This window comes from Phycodurus eques, chromosome 1, assembly GCF_024500275.1.
Source record: "Phycodurus eques isolate BA_2022a chromosome 1, UOR_Pequ_1.1, whole genome shotgun sequence".
Taxonomy (NCBI): Eukaryota; Metazoa; Chordata; class Actinopteri; order Syngnathiformes; family Syngnathidae; genus Phycodurus; species Phycodurus eques.
The window spans coordinates 40,787,136-40,803,204 of record NC_084525.1 but is presented as its reverse complement, the minus strand read 5'-3'; the positions used below and the strand labels follow the sequence as shown (position 1 = coordinate 40,803,204).

At 40.9% G+C, this 16,069-nt stretch overlaps 1 protein-coding gene across 1 annotated transcript in view; it reads right to left on the bottom strand.

Annotated features, from left to right (window-relative positions):
* Window positions 1-1,013: 1,013 nt before the first annotated feature.
* appa (amyloid beta (A4) precursor protein a) overlaps window positions 1,014-16,069 on the bottom strand; it is a 60,593-nt gene continuing 45,537 nt past the window's right edge. Inside the window, exons 4-17 of the mRNA XM_061691753.1 lie at window positions 15,408-15,520; window positions 15,121-15,311; window positions 13,159-13,421; window positions 12,691-12,858; window positions 10,919-11,052; window positions 9,008-9,082; window positions 8,755-8,913; window positions 8,239-8,367; window positions 7,951-8,050; window positions 7,082-7,294; window positions 6,930-6,983; window positions 5,223-5,314; window positions 3,340-3,486; window positions 1,014-3,228 (exon numbers count right to left, since the gene is read on the bottom strand). Coding sequence (XP_061547737.1) covers window positions 3,127-3,228; window positions 3,340-3,486; window positions 5,223-5,314; window positions 6,930-6,983; window positions 7,082-7,294; window positions 7,951-8,050; window positions 8,239-8,367; window positions 8,755-8,913; window positions 9,008-9,082; window positions 10,919-11,052; window positions 12,691-12,858; window positions 13,159-13,421; window positions 15,121-15,311; window positions 15,408-15,520 — 1,940 coding nt within the window. The 3' untranslated portion in view covers window positions 1,014-3,126. The remainder of the gene's footprint in view (window positions 3,229-3,339; window positions 3,487-5,222; window positions 5,315-6,929; window positions 6,984-7,081; window positions 7,295-7,950; window positions 8,051-8,238; window positions 8,368-8,754; window positions 8,914-9,007; window positions 9,083-10,918; window positions 11,053-12,690; window positions 12,859-13,158; window positions 13,422-15,120; window positions 15,312-15,407; window positions 15,521-16,069) is intronic.

Genomic DNA, 16,069 nt, shown 5'->3' with positions numbered 1-16,069 from the left:
AGACTCTTAAATTGCCCGCAGATGTGAATGGTTGTTTGTTTGTATGTAGGTGCCCTGCGATTAGCTGGTGACCAATTCAGGGCGTACCCTGCCTCTCGCCCAGAGTCAGCTTGGATAGGCTCCAGCATACCTGTGACCTTATTGAGGCTAAGCGGTACAGAAAATGGATGGATGGATAAAATTAATTACATTTGAGTACATTATGAATGACTGCATCAACAGGATCCTTGGATGTATCCTCCAAAAAGTGGATTAAAACCATAGATCATTATTTTGGAATTAACCACGTATGTGTTCTTGACACAATCCTCCAAAAAGTGGATTAAAACCATAGATCATTATTTTGGAATTAACCACATATTTTTTCTTTACACAAATGATAAAGTGACAACAAAACATTATGAAATGCAAATACAAAGTAAAAAAGTGGGTGTGTTGCATTTTGTGTACAGCATGTTGGAAAACCACCATACTGTACAGTGTTGACCTAATTACAAATGTGCATAATTTAGACAATATTCCTTCATATGACAACCCAGATCAGTGAATGTTCCATAAAAAGTCCGTAATTAGAAAGATGAAACTATTCAAAATTCTGTTTTTTATGTGTACAAGACTCTATCTAACCTTTTCAAAATCTCAGGTGATGCTTGGAGGTCATATTTGGAAAAGTCTGTAATGTTTGAAACGACAGTAGAATGGCACATGACCAGAGAGAGCCAATCACAAGCATTGGCTTTTGAAGGAAGTGATTAAAAAAAGCTTTTGAGGCTATTTTTCAAAACTAAAATTGTAATCATTTAAATTTCCTCAACCAACTCTTATTAATGACACATTTTCTCCCAGTAATGTAATGGATTACAATTACATACATTTGGCAATTAAATAAAATAATCTAATTACATGAATTTAGTTACTTCCCAACATCAACTACAAAGCATATGATAACAATTTCAGAGACTATAAATATTTGACGTTGATACAAAAAAAAAAAAAAAAAGACCATCTGTACGTACATTCAAAACTTTATTATGGAATACAGTGTAGAAAGCGTTTCTCCAGCCAATGCAAATGGTCTCCAGAATATTTCAGTGAAAAAAAAAAAAAACAACGCAATCAGCAGAAAAAAAATAAAAGAAATCCTGCTTCCATATTTCTTCTACTTTCTGTCATGCTGCTTGTGAGCACTCGTGTGAAAGCATGCCGACAACTCTATTGCCAAAGAACAATTCAATGACCAGTATTTTAAATGTATAACCATGTGAGAGGTCACACTTTCAGTGTGATATTGGGATGGAATAAGCCGTTGGAAAGAGCTTTCTGCTTTTGTGACTGTTGCTCATCATAGAAATCAAAAGAACGCTTGACTTTTGCCTTCCAGCTCCCAACTTAATGATCAATATACAGACAGCAGAGAACTCAAATGTGCTTGGATGGCAGAAAGGCGAGCAGCATACCTGAAGAGAAACAAAGACGAAGGGGAGAGGCGAGGCGATTGTGCTGGGGGAGGGGCTGGCAAATGGCGCAAACCCCATTATAAATACAGACTGCCTGCCAGCCTGGCTATTCATGCAGAACTGCAAGTCATTTCTTCTCTACCACACTCTTGTGTCCTCCCTCCCATCAGCACTCCACCTGTTCCATCAGCAGACAGGAAAATCATTGCTCAACCAAAATTGGATAAAAGCCTGCTTGCAAAAACACCAGACCAAAAATGGCAAAATGCACACATGTAATTCTAACCCAGCCTTTGCTAGACTCCTGCAAACCATCACCCACACAAGATACCTCGCACGAAAAAAAAAATCCAAAAAGATTCAAACTCCAAAGCAAAAATAAAAAAAGGGTGAGCGCCGAGCAACCAGGACTTTACAATATTGAATTAAATGAAAAATAATATACGTATGAAGCCACCTCCTCCACCTACTTCAGGAAAACGTAAGAATGTTTAACACATTTTGAAATGAACCAAGAAAAGCACTTAAAATTCCAAAAATCACAGATCTCTTTAAGGGTGTATTAGATACCAAAGCAGAACCTGTTCAACTAGATTTATATATTTTTTCATCATTGTTTGAAGTCACGCAATCACGAGAGGATACGAAATGTACAATCTTGCTAGCATAATCTATAAGTGAGAGACGTTCGAGTGTGAAGATATTTTTTTTCTTTCAAAATCCTGTTGTCATTTTTGTCATGCACTACATAGGAACGACTACAACTTCAGCATTACTTCAGTACATCACACAAGTTTAAAAAAAATGACGAAATCTTTTTTTACTCTGTTTTCTTTCTTTTTTGAAAAACAAAACTGAACCCATAGAGAGAAAAGGAAAATAAAAACAGCTCATTCAGAATACATAATTACTAGCATCGTCATCAACATGTTTGTTATCATCGCCATATATTTAGCCTTAAGAGCCTTGTGTGACTTAACACAGCCCAGCTGTCATAAGAATACACAGAGAAAAGCGAATGGAGAGAGGGTGGGGGAAGGTAGGGGTGGTAGTTATGATATTTTTTTTCTCCAGTGTCGAGAGTAGAGCGCAGCATCGGTGCAGGAAGAGGAGAATAGACTGGGCCTCATTTCTGAAATAACCTAATTGACTTAAACCTGCAATTTATTAAAAATGATACATTTTTCCCGCTCATTAAAAATGGAATACATGAAGCCGGGAAACCATATTCCTGATCAGAGGCCAGATTTGCCTTTTCACACCTAAATTTGCTACTTGCTAAGAAAACTAAACCTACTGATCCTGGATCAGTATGGCGCGAACAGGCTTCTTCCATTAATGGTGAGTTGGCTTGCACTGGGCGGGGCCACTTCCATACATCAGCAGGCCCAAATGGAACAACGTTAAAACTCTCTCTAATTAAAAGGCATGTCGCTCCAATAAAGTGAACAAACGTGGTGCAAACTGGCTCAGCCACAGTATCCTCCACCCAAGCAGTAGTGGAAAAAAAACATGGCTACACAAACGCTCCGTATGCTCAGTCACTGCTTGGTTCATGCCATACTGCTGACGTCACTCTACTCTGGGAAGGGGACGGGGGGAAGGTAGGTGCTTAAGGTGTGGAATGAGACGTGAGTTTGTGTGTGTGTACAGAGATATGACATCCCCCTCAGTTCTGCATCTGTTCAAAGAACTTGTACGTTGGGTTCTCATAGCCATTCTGCTGCATTTTCGACAGGTGGCGCTCCTCAGGGGTAACGGCGGCATCCACCTGGAGTGAAGCCGGAGAAAGATTGTTATTACACACATGCACATGCGCAACATAGGGAGCAGAACAGCTAGCCCACCACCCGCCCGAATACACGCGTCAGCCACTTCTGACCTCGATGACTCCGTGGTGGATAGAGGTGTACTGCTTCTTCCTAAGCATCACCAAGGTGATGACGATCACTGTCGCTATGACAACACCACCAACCATCAGGCCAATGATGGCACCCTTGTTGGAGCCTACATCCTCAGCAAAGAAGACCTGTGGGAGAGTAAATTGTCAGGTAACACTTGTATTCATTCCCCAGCTTGAATTCTGTATGATAAGATGTTGGAGAAATTGCATCTTGACACAGCGGCTATTTTTAATCTACTATGGACATTTTTCCAGGTATGAAAATAGAGAGATGATTGACAGCCTGACACCCGATGCTCACTGGGAATTCTGCAGCCTTAAGGTGTTTAGTCCAGTGTACAAACCCCAATTCTACCCCAATTAAGATGGAATCTTGTGTAAAATGTAAATGAAAACATAATTCAATGATTTCAATTTTTTTTTAACCTAATTTCACTTGAATACACAACAAAGACAAGATACTTAATGATCAAACGGATGCAAGTTATTGTTATTTTCAAACATTCTCTCATTTTGATTTTGATGCCTGCAGCACCTATCCTGTTCAGCCGCATGGCCTCGCAGAATGGTGGATCTGTATGCCTTTGTGCCGGAACAGTTTTGGTGTGCAACAGGGGTGTTTGAAATACTCCCTCTGGTTATTTTTATTCATTTTTTTATTATTCTGATGTTTACTGAAAATGCAGCCAGACAGAAAAGGGTTTTAGAGGACAGACAGAGGGATAGAGTGGACTAAGGATGAGAACCACAGCAGAACAATAGTGAGACAGTCTAGATATTGGAACACAAAGTAACATTACAACAGTTATTTTTGAGTGGGGGAAAGGGGGGGGGCACCTGGTGAGGACATGCAATAACTAACCAAGAGAACAAGATAAGAGAGGACAGAAAAGGGGAGGACAGGATGTGGGAAAATGAGCAAGGCAGTGCTCCTGACGAGTGGTGTGGTGGGATTCTTTTTTAGTGTCTAAACACGTGTAAGAACCTGTGAGTTGATATGTTAGTATAACCTGTGTTGTTGTTAATGATCCCAGCACAAGTAATTAAAGCCTATAGTGTGTCTATCGAACTTATCAGTGAATGAACACCATGTCACATGCATGTTAGTCAACTGGTGTACTGCTGAGCCGGCACATCGAGGAAGGGTGAGTACAACTCTAACATCAATTCATGCAACATACCTGCAGGGACGTATTATGCTACAGAGTAAGAATAGTATTTTTATTTTATTTTATTTTTATTTTTTTCTTTTATAAATGGAGGGAATAAGGATTATCTGTAGTTCGTTGAATGAGTCTCTTACTTAACTGTCCACCACACACACCATCTTTTTCCCCATGAAACTGACTGCGACTTGTGTGCGATACAGTGACCTCCCGGTCAGTTTTGCTGTATGTCAAGCAAAGCTCGCCTAACTGTAACCTGGCAATTTATCAGCTGTGCACAATGCTAGTATGTCCTTCCTAGCATTATTCACTCAACAAAGCCTTCTTAATGGCAAGCATGAAGAGCGTCCTTTGTCTCTGTGAGACATATTAGCGCCACCATAAATTGGTTCTCGGCACTTCTGTCCACTTCCACACTTCTTGTGTGGAGATGGCACCTCTTGCTTTCTGCGAGGCTTCCGTGTTATTGATGCGTAAACAGGTGATTGGCGATGAATAGATTTAAAGCTGTATTGGCAAATGTACTGAGACTAAGTCGACGTATTGGTTAACTCCTATGAGCCTGGTGTGTGAGACTGTGCGGAGAAGGGGTAGAGGGCAAGCTTGCATGTGTCAGTGAATGCATCTTTTCCTTGGCTCTTAAATAACATTGCATAAGTGGACTGTGAGTGTGTCACAGGGAGCATGTTTGTTTACCAGTTTCTGGTGGTGAACCTCATACTCAGTACTCTGTCTGTCTCCCTTCTCCATTCGGAGTTCAGGAATAGACTCCATCTTCATCCCAGTCACTGGCAAGGGAAGGAAAAGCACCATCTATTATGGATGGTGACAATCATGCACTTGCATACCTACAGTGGATATAAAAACTCTACACCTCTGTTCAAATGTGAGGTGTTTGTGTTGTAAAACAACGAAACCAGGACAAATTACAAAAATGTTTTTTTTTCCTCAATGTGACCTATAACCTGTAGAACTCAATTGTAAAAAAAAAACAACTGAAATCTTTTAAGGCGAAACAAAAAAAACTTAAAATAACCTTGTTGCAAAATTATGCACACCCTCAAACTAATACTTCAATGCAGCATCTTAAACTTTTATGACAGCACGTAGTCTTTGGGGGTAGGAATCTTGTGGCACATCTTGATTCCAAAACCTCAAACCACTTCTGGTCAAGCTATTGTTTTGTTGATTTGGATCCGTTCTTTGGGTCATTGTCATGCTGAAAGAAAAAGTTGCTCTTCAGCTTTCTAGCAGAAGCATGACGGTTTTATGCTAACCCTGACTGGTATTTGGAACTGTTCATAAATCCTCCCTACCACCTTGACTAAGGCTCAAGTTCCAGCTGAAGAAAAACAGCCCCAAAGCGTAATGCTGCCACCACCAGGCTTTACTGTAGGTATGCAGTTCTGTTTTGTGTTTGCAACTAACATCTTTTCAAATTGTGGCCAAAGTTCAACCTTGGTTTCATTGGATCAGAATACACTTTCCCATGTGTTTGGAACATTTCAATTGTGCTTTCATCTTTCCACCAGACATATGAAGATGACGGTAGATTGTTGTCACATTTACTAAACAACCAGACCTTGCCAGAAATTCCTGCAGATCTTTCAGTGTCGCTGTCGGCCTCCCTGACCAGTTTTCTTGTTGTTTTTCATCAATTTTGGAGGGGCGTCCGGTTCGTTGTAATGTCACTCACTGTGTTCCTTGGTATATTTAATGCCTTGGTAAGTCTTTTGTACTAATCTGACTGTTACCTTTGAACACTGAGATCCCACTGATTTGATGCTCTGGTAGATCTCTGTAGATAATTTTTTTATGCTGTAAGATGTGACTAAAGAAATTTCAGGAAAGGTCCACTTGAACATCTTACCTTTATTTGGGTTTAATCAGAGGGACTTTAAAATATGGTCCCAGGTTTGTGCTGACTCCCAACTAACATGAGTTTGAATGCGATTAGTTAATTTTGAACACAATCGTTTCCCCAGTTATAAGAGGGTGTGTAAACTTGTGCAGCCACATTGTCTTTTGTTTATTTTTACTTCCCATTTCTCATAAGATGATAGTTTTTTGTATTTTTTTCCTTCTAATTTAATTGTCCGGTCACATGAATAGTGGACAAAGTTTTGGAATTATTATTTTTTTATATCACAAATGTATAAAAAGGTGTATAGACTTTAAATCCACTTTAGCCATCATAAACTATACCAGTTTTTAATTTTTTAATTGACTGTGTGCCTAATTATACTTATATTGTATGGAACTGTAGACATTTACAGTCTTCAGTGGTGAGCAAGTTACATCAAGAGACAGGTTATCACAAATAAGAGTGAGTCCACTGCCTATGCTCCCAATAAAAACTCCAAAAACAACAGTGGGAGAAGTCTTTCATGCAGAGAGACCTACCTGGCCGTGTGGGGACACCTCTGTCAAGACTGGGGCGGGAGTCCACAGGCTCAACTGGAGGGAGGAAGACAACACTTATGAAGGACAGATTTGTATACAGCTTCCACTCATTGCCTTGATTATCAGCAATGACCAAATGCTGGAGTAATAACCTTGGTTGTCAGTGTTAGGCTGGTTGAAGCTCTCGGGGTGGATCAAGCCAACTCCTCCCAAGCCCAGTGTGTCTTCCTGAGTCAACAGCTCCGTTTGGCCATCTCCCAGCTCCTGGTCGGGCATCAGGGCATCGTTACCGTAGCTCACCCTTACGTCTGTCTGCAGGTTGGCCAGCTGTTGCGCCATCTCAGCTTGTTCCCTCTGCAGAAGCTCTGATGAGGGGAGAAAGCACAAGGAAATTGGCCAAGGATGTGACTCAAAATTTTATTTGAGTATTATCTTATTGGTTAATTTCACAAAATAATTATGGAGGACGCACATGATTGTTTCTGTGCTGGTAAAACTGCTGAAATCTCGAAAGAAATGCATCCAACATAATGACCCTCATAAATGATTCCAAGAATGCATCCAATTTTTTAAAAATCAGCAGTGATCTATTGCTTTATCTTCTAGCTAATGTTTGTGTGCATCACCCACAGTGCAGTACAGACTGTCACAGTCTCAGAGACACAGATGGTTGTGTGACGCATGCAATTCCAATAAGCAGGAAAAAAAGAAAACGGGAGGGACGGCATGGCAGCTTTATCTTCCTAACAAACAATTTAATTTGAATGTCCTGAAGAATTGGGTCAAATAGCTCTCACGTCCTTATCAGTAAAAAAAAAAAAAAAAAGAATTTAGAGCTTTCAATCCCACTGCTGTTAGAAGTAAAACAATCAGCACCGCATGTCACATCTGTCTCACAAGGTTGGAAATTTGGCAGGAAACTACACAATTCAGGTTACTTTGTGAAAACGTTTAAATGTCACATTTCGAACCAAACACCAAGGGAATGAAACTGTCGAGGACAGAGTGAAGTTAAACTTACCAACTTGGTCCTGAATGTCATCAGCCACACCAGGCACCTTGTAGAGAAGTCCTAATGACTGGTTCATGCGCTCTTCAATGACACGCAGGTGGGTCAGCACCTATCGCACGCACACGCACACACACACACACACACACACACACACACACACACACACATAAATTGACTGGATAGTTTCCAGCGGCATCCCTGATGATCTCTCTCCCCTGGTTGGGAATCACTGCATTGCAGGTCCAGTGTAAATAAATGGCTTGTGAATATAAATGTTTTTTTGGTTGTGTGTGATACCTGAGGCCTGATTTGCGCCGCCTTCTTTGGGTCCACCATACGAACATGTTCAAAGTGTTTAAGGGTGTGCTGCCTGTCCTTTTGCTCAGCACGTACATACTTCTTCAACAGACTGAAGACATGACGAGGCTGCAACAGACAGAACAAGACAGATAGTGAGACTCAGGACATCATAACTGGAGACGCGTTGGCTGAAACTACGATTTATGAACTGTGAAATTGAGGCTTCTGAGGTAGTTCCAAGCTTTTCCATGAGCACTTTCGCATTGACACAGTCTCAGTGATTCAGAAGATAGGGATATATTGAGGGAGAGCAGCAAGAGAGGACAATACACACAATATAATTGGAATTTTAACAGAATATTCAGGCACTCAAAATATCTCACTTATAAATAAACAGGACAAAAAAAACCTCTAAGACTTACAAAAAAAAAAGTGATAGAGGTAATGAGAACAGAAACAAAACACAGAAATGTGACACTTCAAATAGTGGCTTGATGTGTGTTTGTTGTTTACCCTGGGGGGGTCCTGCTGCAGGGCGGTCAGGTAGCTCTCCAGTGCCAGGCGACGTCGGTTGTTGTGCAGAGCTTCCACTCGGGCCATGTGAGTCTCTACCAGCTGCTGCCGTTCGCTGGCTGCTTCCTGCTCCAGTGTTTCTACCTTCTCTTGGAAACGCTAAATGCACAGTCGAAATATTTCGAGTAATGATAGGAAAATAATCTCCTTAGCCAGCATTTTAAATGTTCAAATGGGAAGACTCATACGTTACCTGAATGACTGCCTTCTTGTCTGCGCGTGGAAGATTCTTGGCTTCCCTTTCAGCCTCTTCCCACTCTCGCATCACCTGACAACAAGCAGAGAGAGACATAGTGGCTATAACAATGATTACCACATTATAGCCAATATATCAATCACTGCTATCCAAATATACAACCCCAATTCCAATGAAGTTGGGACGTTGTGTTAAACATAAATAAAAGCAGAATACAATGCTTTGCAAATCATGTTCGACCTATATTTAATTGAATACACTACAAAGACAAGATATTTCATGTTCAAACAGATGAACTTTATTGTTTTTAGCAAATAATCAGTAACCTAGAATTTTATGGCTGCAACACGTTCCAAAAAAGTTGGGACAAGTGACAGAAAAGACTGAGAAAATTGAGGAATGCTCATCAAACACGTTTGGAACATTCCACAGGTGAACAGGCTAATTGGGAACAGGTGGGCGCCATGTGGGCGCTCCTTATATTGGGTATAAAAGGAGCTTCCTTGAATTGCTCAGTCATTCACAAGCAAAGATGGGGTGAGGTTCACCTCTTTGTGAAAAAGTGTATGAGAAAATAGTCGAACAGTTTAAGGACAATGTTCCTTAACGTACAATTGCAAGGAATTTAGGGATTTCATCATCTACGGTCCATAATATCATCAAAAGGTTCAGAGGATCTGGAGCGGTTAAAATCAAGCTTGCAGGCTCAGCAAAACACCTTTATCTGACAAACTGCCATCCAAGATTCAGTCAGACAAGACCCTGAAACAGCGCCACGGGAGCTGCAGATGTAACTGATTGATCTCCAATGTGATACTGTCTTAAAAGAGAAGTTCAATTCTCAAACTGGATGAGTTATATGATTCATTAAGCGTCGACAAATTTCCGAAAATCCAGAAGATGGCACAGAGGATGCTGGTGGTGTTCGGCTCTAAATGTGTGTGAACAGACTTTTAGTGTGATGAACACCAACAAAACATCCTACAGATCCCAGCTGAGCGATGAACACCTCAGATGTGTTCTGAGAATTGCCACAACAAAACTAACAGCAGACTTTGATGCACGTGCAAAAAAAAAAAAAAAAGGTGATCAACAAAACAATACTGTTCCCATTAAAAGTAAATCAAATTATTAAAAATACAATGCCTTTTTTGGTTTGTTTATTTTTATGTTAGCATCTGCTTCTGGCTTGGCCCGCCTATCAAAGTCAATGCGTTATGACAAACTGTGCTACAATTTTAGGTCTGTAGAGACAAGTGGAAGAAAAATAAAACAAAATAATACAGTACTGATAGCACTTGTAGAAATTACACTCTCTCAGGAGTCACAAAATAAATGTTCCACTGCTGGCTGCGAGCATGGATTCACAAGTATTATTGCACTTCTCTTGCATCCTCTCTGACTCACTGGCTGAGCTCACGACTGTACCCAACACACATCAGTGTCTGTAAAGGGGAAGTCAACTGTCCAAAACCTTATGACGGGGGTCTTGAAGACAGTCAAGCAAAAGCAAACACACTGAAACAAACTGTAGCGCAAGGAAATATCAAGTTCTGCACAAGGCGTCCTCGTCTGCAGCTTTGAAGCTGTTGCTGGGAACCGTTTGCTGCAAATCACTTCATTAAGGAATGTAATTAAAATAGAATCGGTTCAGGCATCCCACCCAGGGGAGGATTAACAGATGCAGTTGTCTTTAAAAAACTTTTCTGCCCTCAATTTCCTATTCACAAATTATGTTGTAGATTCTTGCAGCTACAAAGAAAGTCCTTCTTTTGTTTTTCACAACAATCACATTTATTCATATACTTTATTGACTGTTCTACTGGAAGTAGCCACTAAATACGAAAGTATGAAAAAAGCCATAATGCTATCCTATGCATATATTTTTGCATCCTTGTCCATTAATACCTGGGACATCCTTTCACGGTGCTTGGCCTCCAGGCTCTCTTTAGCCTTCTGGAAATGGGTGTGCTCGTTCTCATCAGCAGGCGTCTCCAGGTAGTGGTCCACAGCGTCAGGAAAGCCGGGTGCGGCTGTGGGGACTGTGTCAGCAAGAGGAAAGACAAGAAGAGATGGGGATGGGATTACATGTTAAGCATCCCTGTATTTTCACATTAGGCTGATTGAGGACAAACAGAACTCAAAATAGGTCAAGAGAGGAAGTAAACATGATAGCAAGTGGAAACACGAATAGTATAAAAGGAAACGAGCAAAGCAAACACCTCCTGTGCCCCACCATCCTTTGTTTGACAAGCTTAATATCCTTTCCCAGTTACACAGTTTTAAATAGCAGGGTGGAGTATCTCTCATCTGAATGCACTGAGCTCAAATTCACTCAACAGCCCTGAATGTTAACTTGTTGCCAAGACACATGGCATGAAACCCGAATGAATCAGCGGAGTTCAATATCTTTAGTAAGAGGAATCAAAAAGTGGCTGCTGTTGTGTGTGTTTACTAGGCATGAAGGTCAGACATCAATTTAAATTGGTTATGTCGGCTGAGAGTGCATGACTGCACAAGAAAACTAAAGGAGATGTTACTTACTATGAAGGAGAACACTTAAATGCATGTCAAGTGACCAAACAGCTATAAAAACACAGCTTCCATTTAAAAAAAAAAAAAAAAAAAAAAAGAAATAGCTTTCACCAGCACATTCATGGCAAGCCACAACAATTCAGGACATGTTTAGAGTCTTGGCGCACCCATGTGAATATTAGCAATAATATGCTGCTTTAGTAAACTCTCACTTGGACTACACTCACAACACTAAAGAAAACACAGTCATTCACTCTCACTAAGATATGATTAGGGGAGTCATTGTGACAGACCATGCAAAACACTGAAATTAGGTCCTCATGTAACGAAGCATCCTGGTAGTTGGACAAAACAAACCTTGAGTAACTACCGTAATTTCTCGTGTATAATGCGCAATTTCCCCCCCCAAAAAATTGTCAAAAGTCAATAGTGCGCATTACACATAGGTATAGCAGAAAATGAAAGACTTTCACATTTTATAAATGCCTATGCCGCCATCTAGAAGTTGTGAAAAAAGCTGTACACTCTCATTCTCCTATGCCACCGCCCCCTAGAGGTTATGAAAAAGTTGTACACTTTCATTCTTGTATGCCACCTAGAGGTTATGAAAGCGGTGCAGCCTACACTTTCATTGCAATATGACATATGGGTACATATGACTGCATATATGTACAATTGTGCTCATAAGTTTACATACCCGGGCAGAATGTGTGAAATATTGTTTTTATTTTTTTCATTTTATTATTTTTTTTAAAATACAACTGATCACTGAACAACAACCATCATTAATTTCTTTATGGTTATGTTTTGTTTAATGATAATGCTTTTCTGAAATGCTTGACAGTTTAATTTGAATCTCATTAAAATAAAATTTAATGTTTTTCGCCTGGTCCTTCATGTTTTCTTAAAATAATTGCACACATCTTACAAATTCTGCCTGTCAAATGATGTCAAGCTCAAATGAAGGACAATGTATTAAAAATACATAAGGTGGAGAAAAGTTAAATATTAGCGAGGAAGGGAGGCAGGAGGCAGGAAAAGTTTAGAAGGAGCAGCTAGCATCTTGCACGAGGTTAGAGTCACACAAGTGGCACTCTGGACAAGAGGGTAGCTCATCTGGGTCATCTGCTGCTGGCAGAACTTACTGACGCTTCTGCAGACAGACCGGCAGTATTCCTCGGACTCAAAGTTATTCCTGTTGCCTCCACAGCCGCCGTAGATAAACTGAACACAGCGGCCCTCCCGGCGGTCAAAGTACCAGCGGGGCAGCATGGCCCGGCATGGACCAGTCTCTGCACTGGCCCAGCACACATCTTGGAGAGTACACACACACACAAATCTGTCAACATTCACACCCACTGCATCACCTCATCAGTGACAATGTGATACACATTTGCTGAGATATTTACTTGAATTCTGAACCAGTTTTTGGTAGAAAAAAAAAAACATACACAGTAGCTGGAACTGAATTCAAAACACACTCGGAAGAATGTTCCACATTCAAGAAAAATATATTTCTGTGAAGCTTATTGGAGTTGAACATCAATTCCCTTCACAACCTCGCAGATGAGATGAGACTACAACACATGTTCACAACAAAAAAGCTAACTCACCCTTGACGACCTCCTCGACTGATTCAGTGGTGGTGGTGGTGGTCGTTGTTGTCATGGCAACATTGGTGGCTGGCTCGTCATCATTGTCATCAAGCGTGTCAACTATGTCTTCCTCTTCATCTTCCTCATCCTCCTCCCCATCCCCATCTTGGTCGTTGTTCAGCATGTCCTCTTCCTCATCATCTTCCTCGACCGCCTCCTCCTCTACCACAGATTGCTTGGTTTCCTCTTGCTGCTCTGCTGGCTCCGGCTCTCGCACCATACTGAGAGAGGAAGCGCAATGAGGAGAGATGAAGGGGAGGGGAAGATGAGGAAGGAAAAAGACATTGAAAATGAAAGATAATGAAACAGAAGAAACAGAGAACAAGGACGATGAGGACAGAAACTAATTACAATCACTACCAATGAGAAGTTAATAGGGCTTGGTTTAGGGCTTTAACGTCAAGTTAAAACTAGAACATTCATGCCCACTTCAAAAGATTTGGGTGAATGCATTTTTATATCTGTATCTGTATGTATGTATATAACAACCAATTCTTGTTTTGAAAACTCACTATATACTATGATTATTCCACATGGGAAAAAGAATGATGAAAAAATAAATTAAGAGCCCCGAATTACTGACATATATCACTTTAAACCTGGAATATGTATTTTTTGTAAAAAAAAAAATTAAACCAAGACAATACTAGAGATGGCATAAAGCTGCTGGTGAAACCTATCAACTCCTCTAACATCTTGCTGTATTTTTCAGTATTTGATTTTTTTTATATTTAGTGAATGCCTGATTCATTTCCTGTGCTGGCCTACTTGTTGGCGTACCGAGAATGATGGCATGGAAATGACGCATTTGACCGAGCAACGGGCAGAGAGCGGCCCCTTGTCTTTTGTAAAAAGCTCACTCAACGAAGTTTTGCATTTCTGTAGCAGAAAATAATCATACAATAAATACAGTGGAAACGAAAACAATAATAATTGCAGCAAAGAAACAAAACCTCTTTCCGAGGACCCCTTAGCTGCCCAACAAGGTGCGTGATGTAAAATAAACTAAGTTCAGCAACATCCAAGCAATGCATGCACAAAACGCAGCTATAATAGTGAATTTACAACAATTGCCTCTTCCGAAGAATCCATCTTTTTCCCCACACTAGCTGTCCTTCAAAACACAAAAATGTTGTAGAATGTTGTACATACATACAATGGGCCGCCAACATTATATCGAAGCAACAATTTCTGTTGTTGTAATGCTGAATTCCAGCCTAGGGGGTGACTGAATATTCAGATTATAGCTTTAATGCGGTGGGACGGAGATTTCCTTCAGGAATTTATTTACAAAACATAGATTTCCTTGCGGCACGGTGACTGACTGGTTAGCACATCTGCCTCACAGTTCTGAGGTCCGGGGTTCAAATCCGGTCCCGCCTGTGTGGAGTTTGCATGTTCTCCCAGGGCCTGCATGGGTTTTCTCTGGGTACTCCGGTCTCCTCCCACATCCCAAAAACATGCGTGATAGGTTAACTGAAGACTCTAAATTGCCAGTCGGTGTGAATGGTTGTTTGTTTCTATGTGCCCTGCGATTGGCTGGCGACCAGTTCAGGGGATACCCCGCCTCTCGCCTTGAGATAGCTGGGATAGGCTTCAGCACGCCTGCGACCCTAGTGAGGATGAGCGGTACAGAAAATGGATGGATGGATGGATAGATTTCCTTGTGGAATAAACATATTTCTGCATTACTATCATTTCCTCTTTTTGTTAGGGTGAGCCTAGTCATGAGGAAAGGTAGCAGGTTACCACATGCAATTAGGTCATCTGTATGCACTTAACATTTCCGTGAGGAGCTGTAACGTAACGACTATCACACTTGAAACATTTACCACGTGTCAATCACATTATTATTATCTTTCAGTTACCCAGCTGGGTATTTCTGCAAGAATCATAATGTCTTGTTAATATATCATGTACCTGTTGTCAGAATAGTCAGTCTCTGCTCCACCCCACCAAACATCTGAATCATCGCCATCCTGCTCAGCACTGTCAGCGTCACGCTCACCCTCTGTCGGGCAGCACACAAACTCCACCCCTCGGAAACGGTCAATACCGCATGGAAGAAGCATTCCGTAGTCATGGAGATTCATGGTCCGGTCTGTACAGGACTATAGAATTGTTCAGAATTACAAAGTGGGTGAGGAAAGGTCTATTTATTGCTCTCCGATTCAGTGGTGATAGAATGTGTACGTTTCTGTCCTTACTTCCTTGGCCACAGTATGCCAGTGCAGGTGGCTCTCACACTGGTCCATGCGCTCCTGATGCAAGAACTTACACTTATCCGGAACCAGTAAGGCGTCGCTCACAAATTCTCCGACTGCAGCACAAATAACATCCATATTTATCCATATTTGATATACAATGAATGGGCAGCTTCAGCTCAGTCTCATAGCAAAGGTTTTCCCGTATATTGTGCCCTTTTGTAGCTATGGAAACTTTGTTTGTCTTACGTTCGACAAACTGTTTCATTTGCACCTCAAATAAGGTTTTGCGCCATGGTGAAAGAGTGTTTAGCACTGCTGCCCCACAGCAAGGTCTCTAGTTAAATTCCAGCTTGGGGCACTAAACAACTTTTTAGGGCCTTGCAAGTTTGCATGTCCGCCGCATATCTGCGTGTTTTTCTCCAGGTACTTGAGTTTACTCGCACAACCAAAAAATGTAAGGTCAATTTCAAATAAGTTCATTGACCAAAAGTGTCTGAACCAAGTACCGTGAATGAACCATCAGTTTCAGTCGCCTACTAACATAATATAATTTTCCATTTTTCAGTGAAACATGCATTTAACTTAATGATAAAACTTAATCGAGCAGGTTTATATACAACCCGAATTGCCCTCCGTCTGCCAACCCTAGTAACAAATGCTTG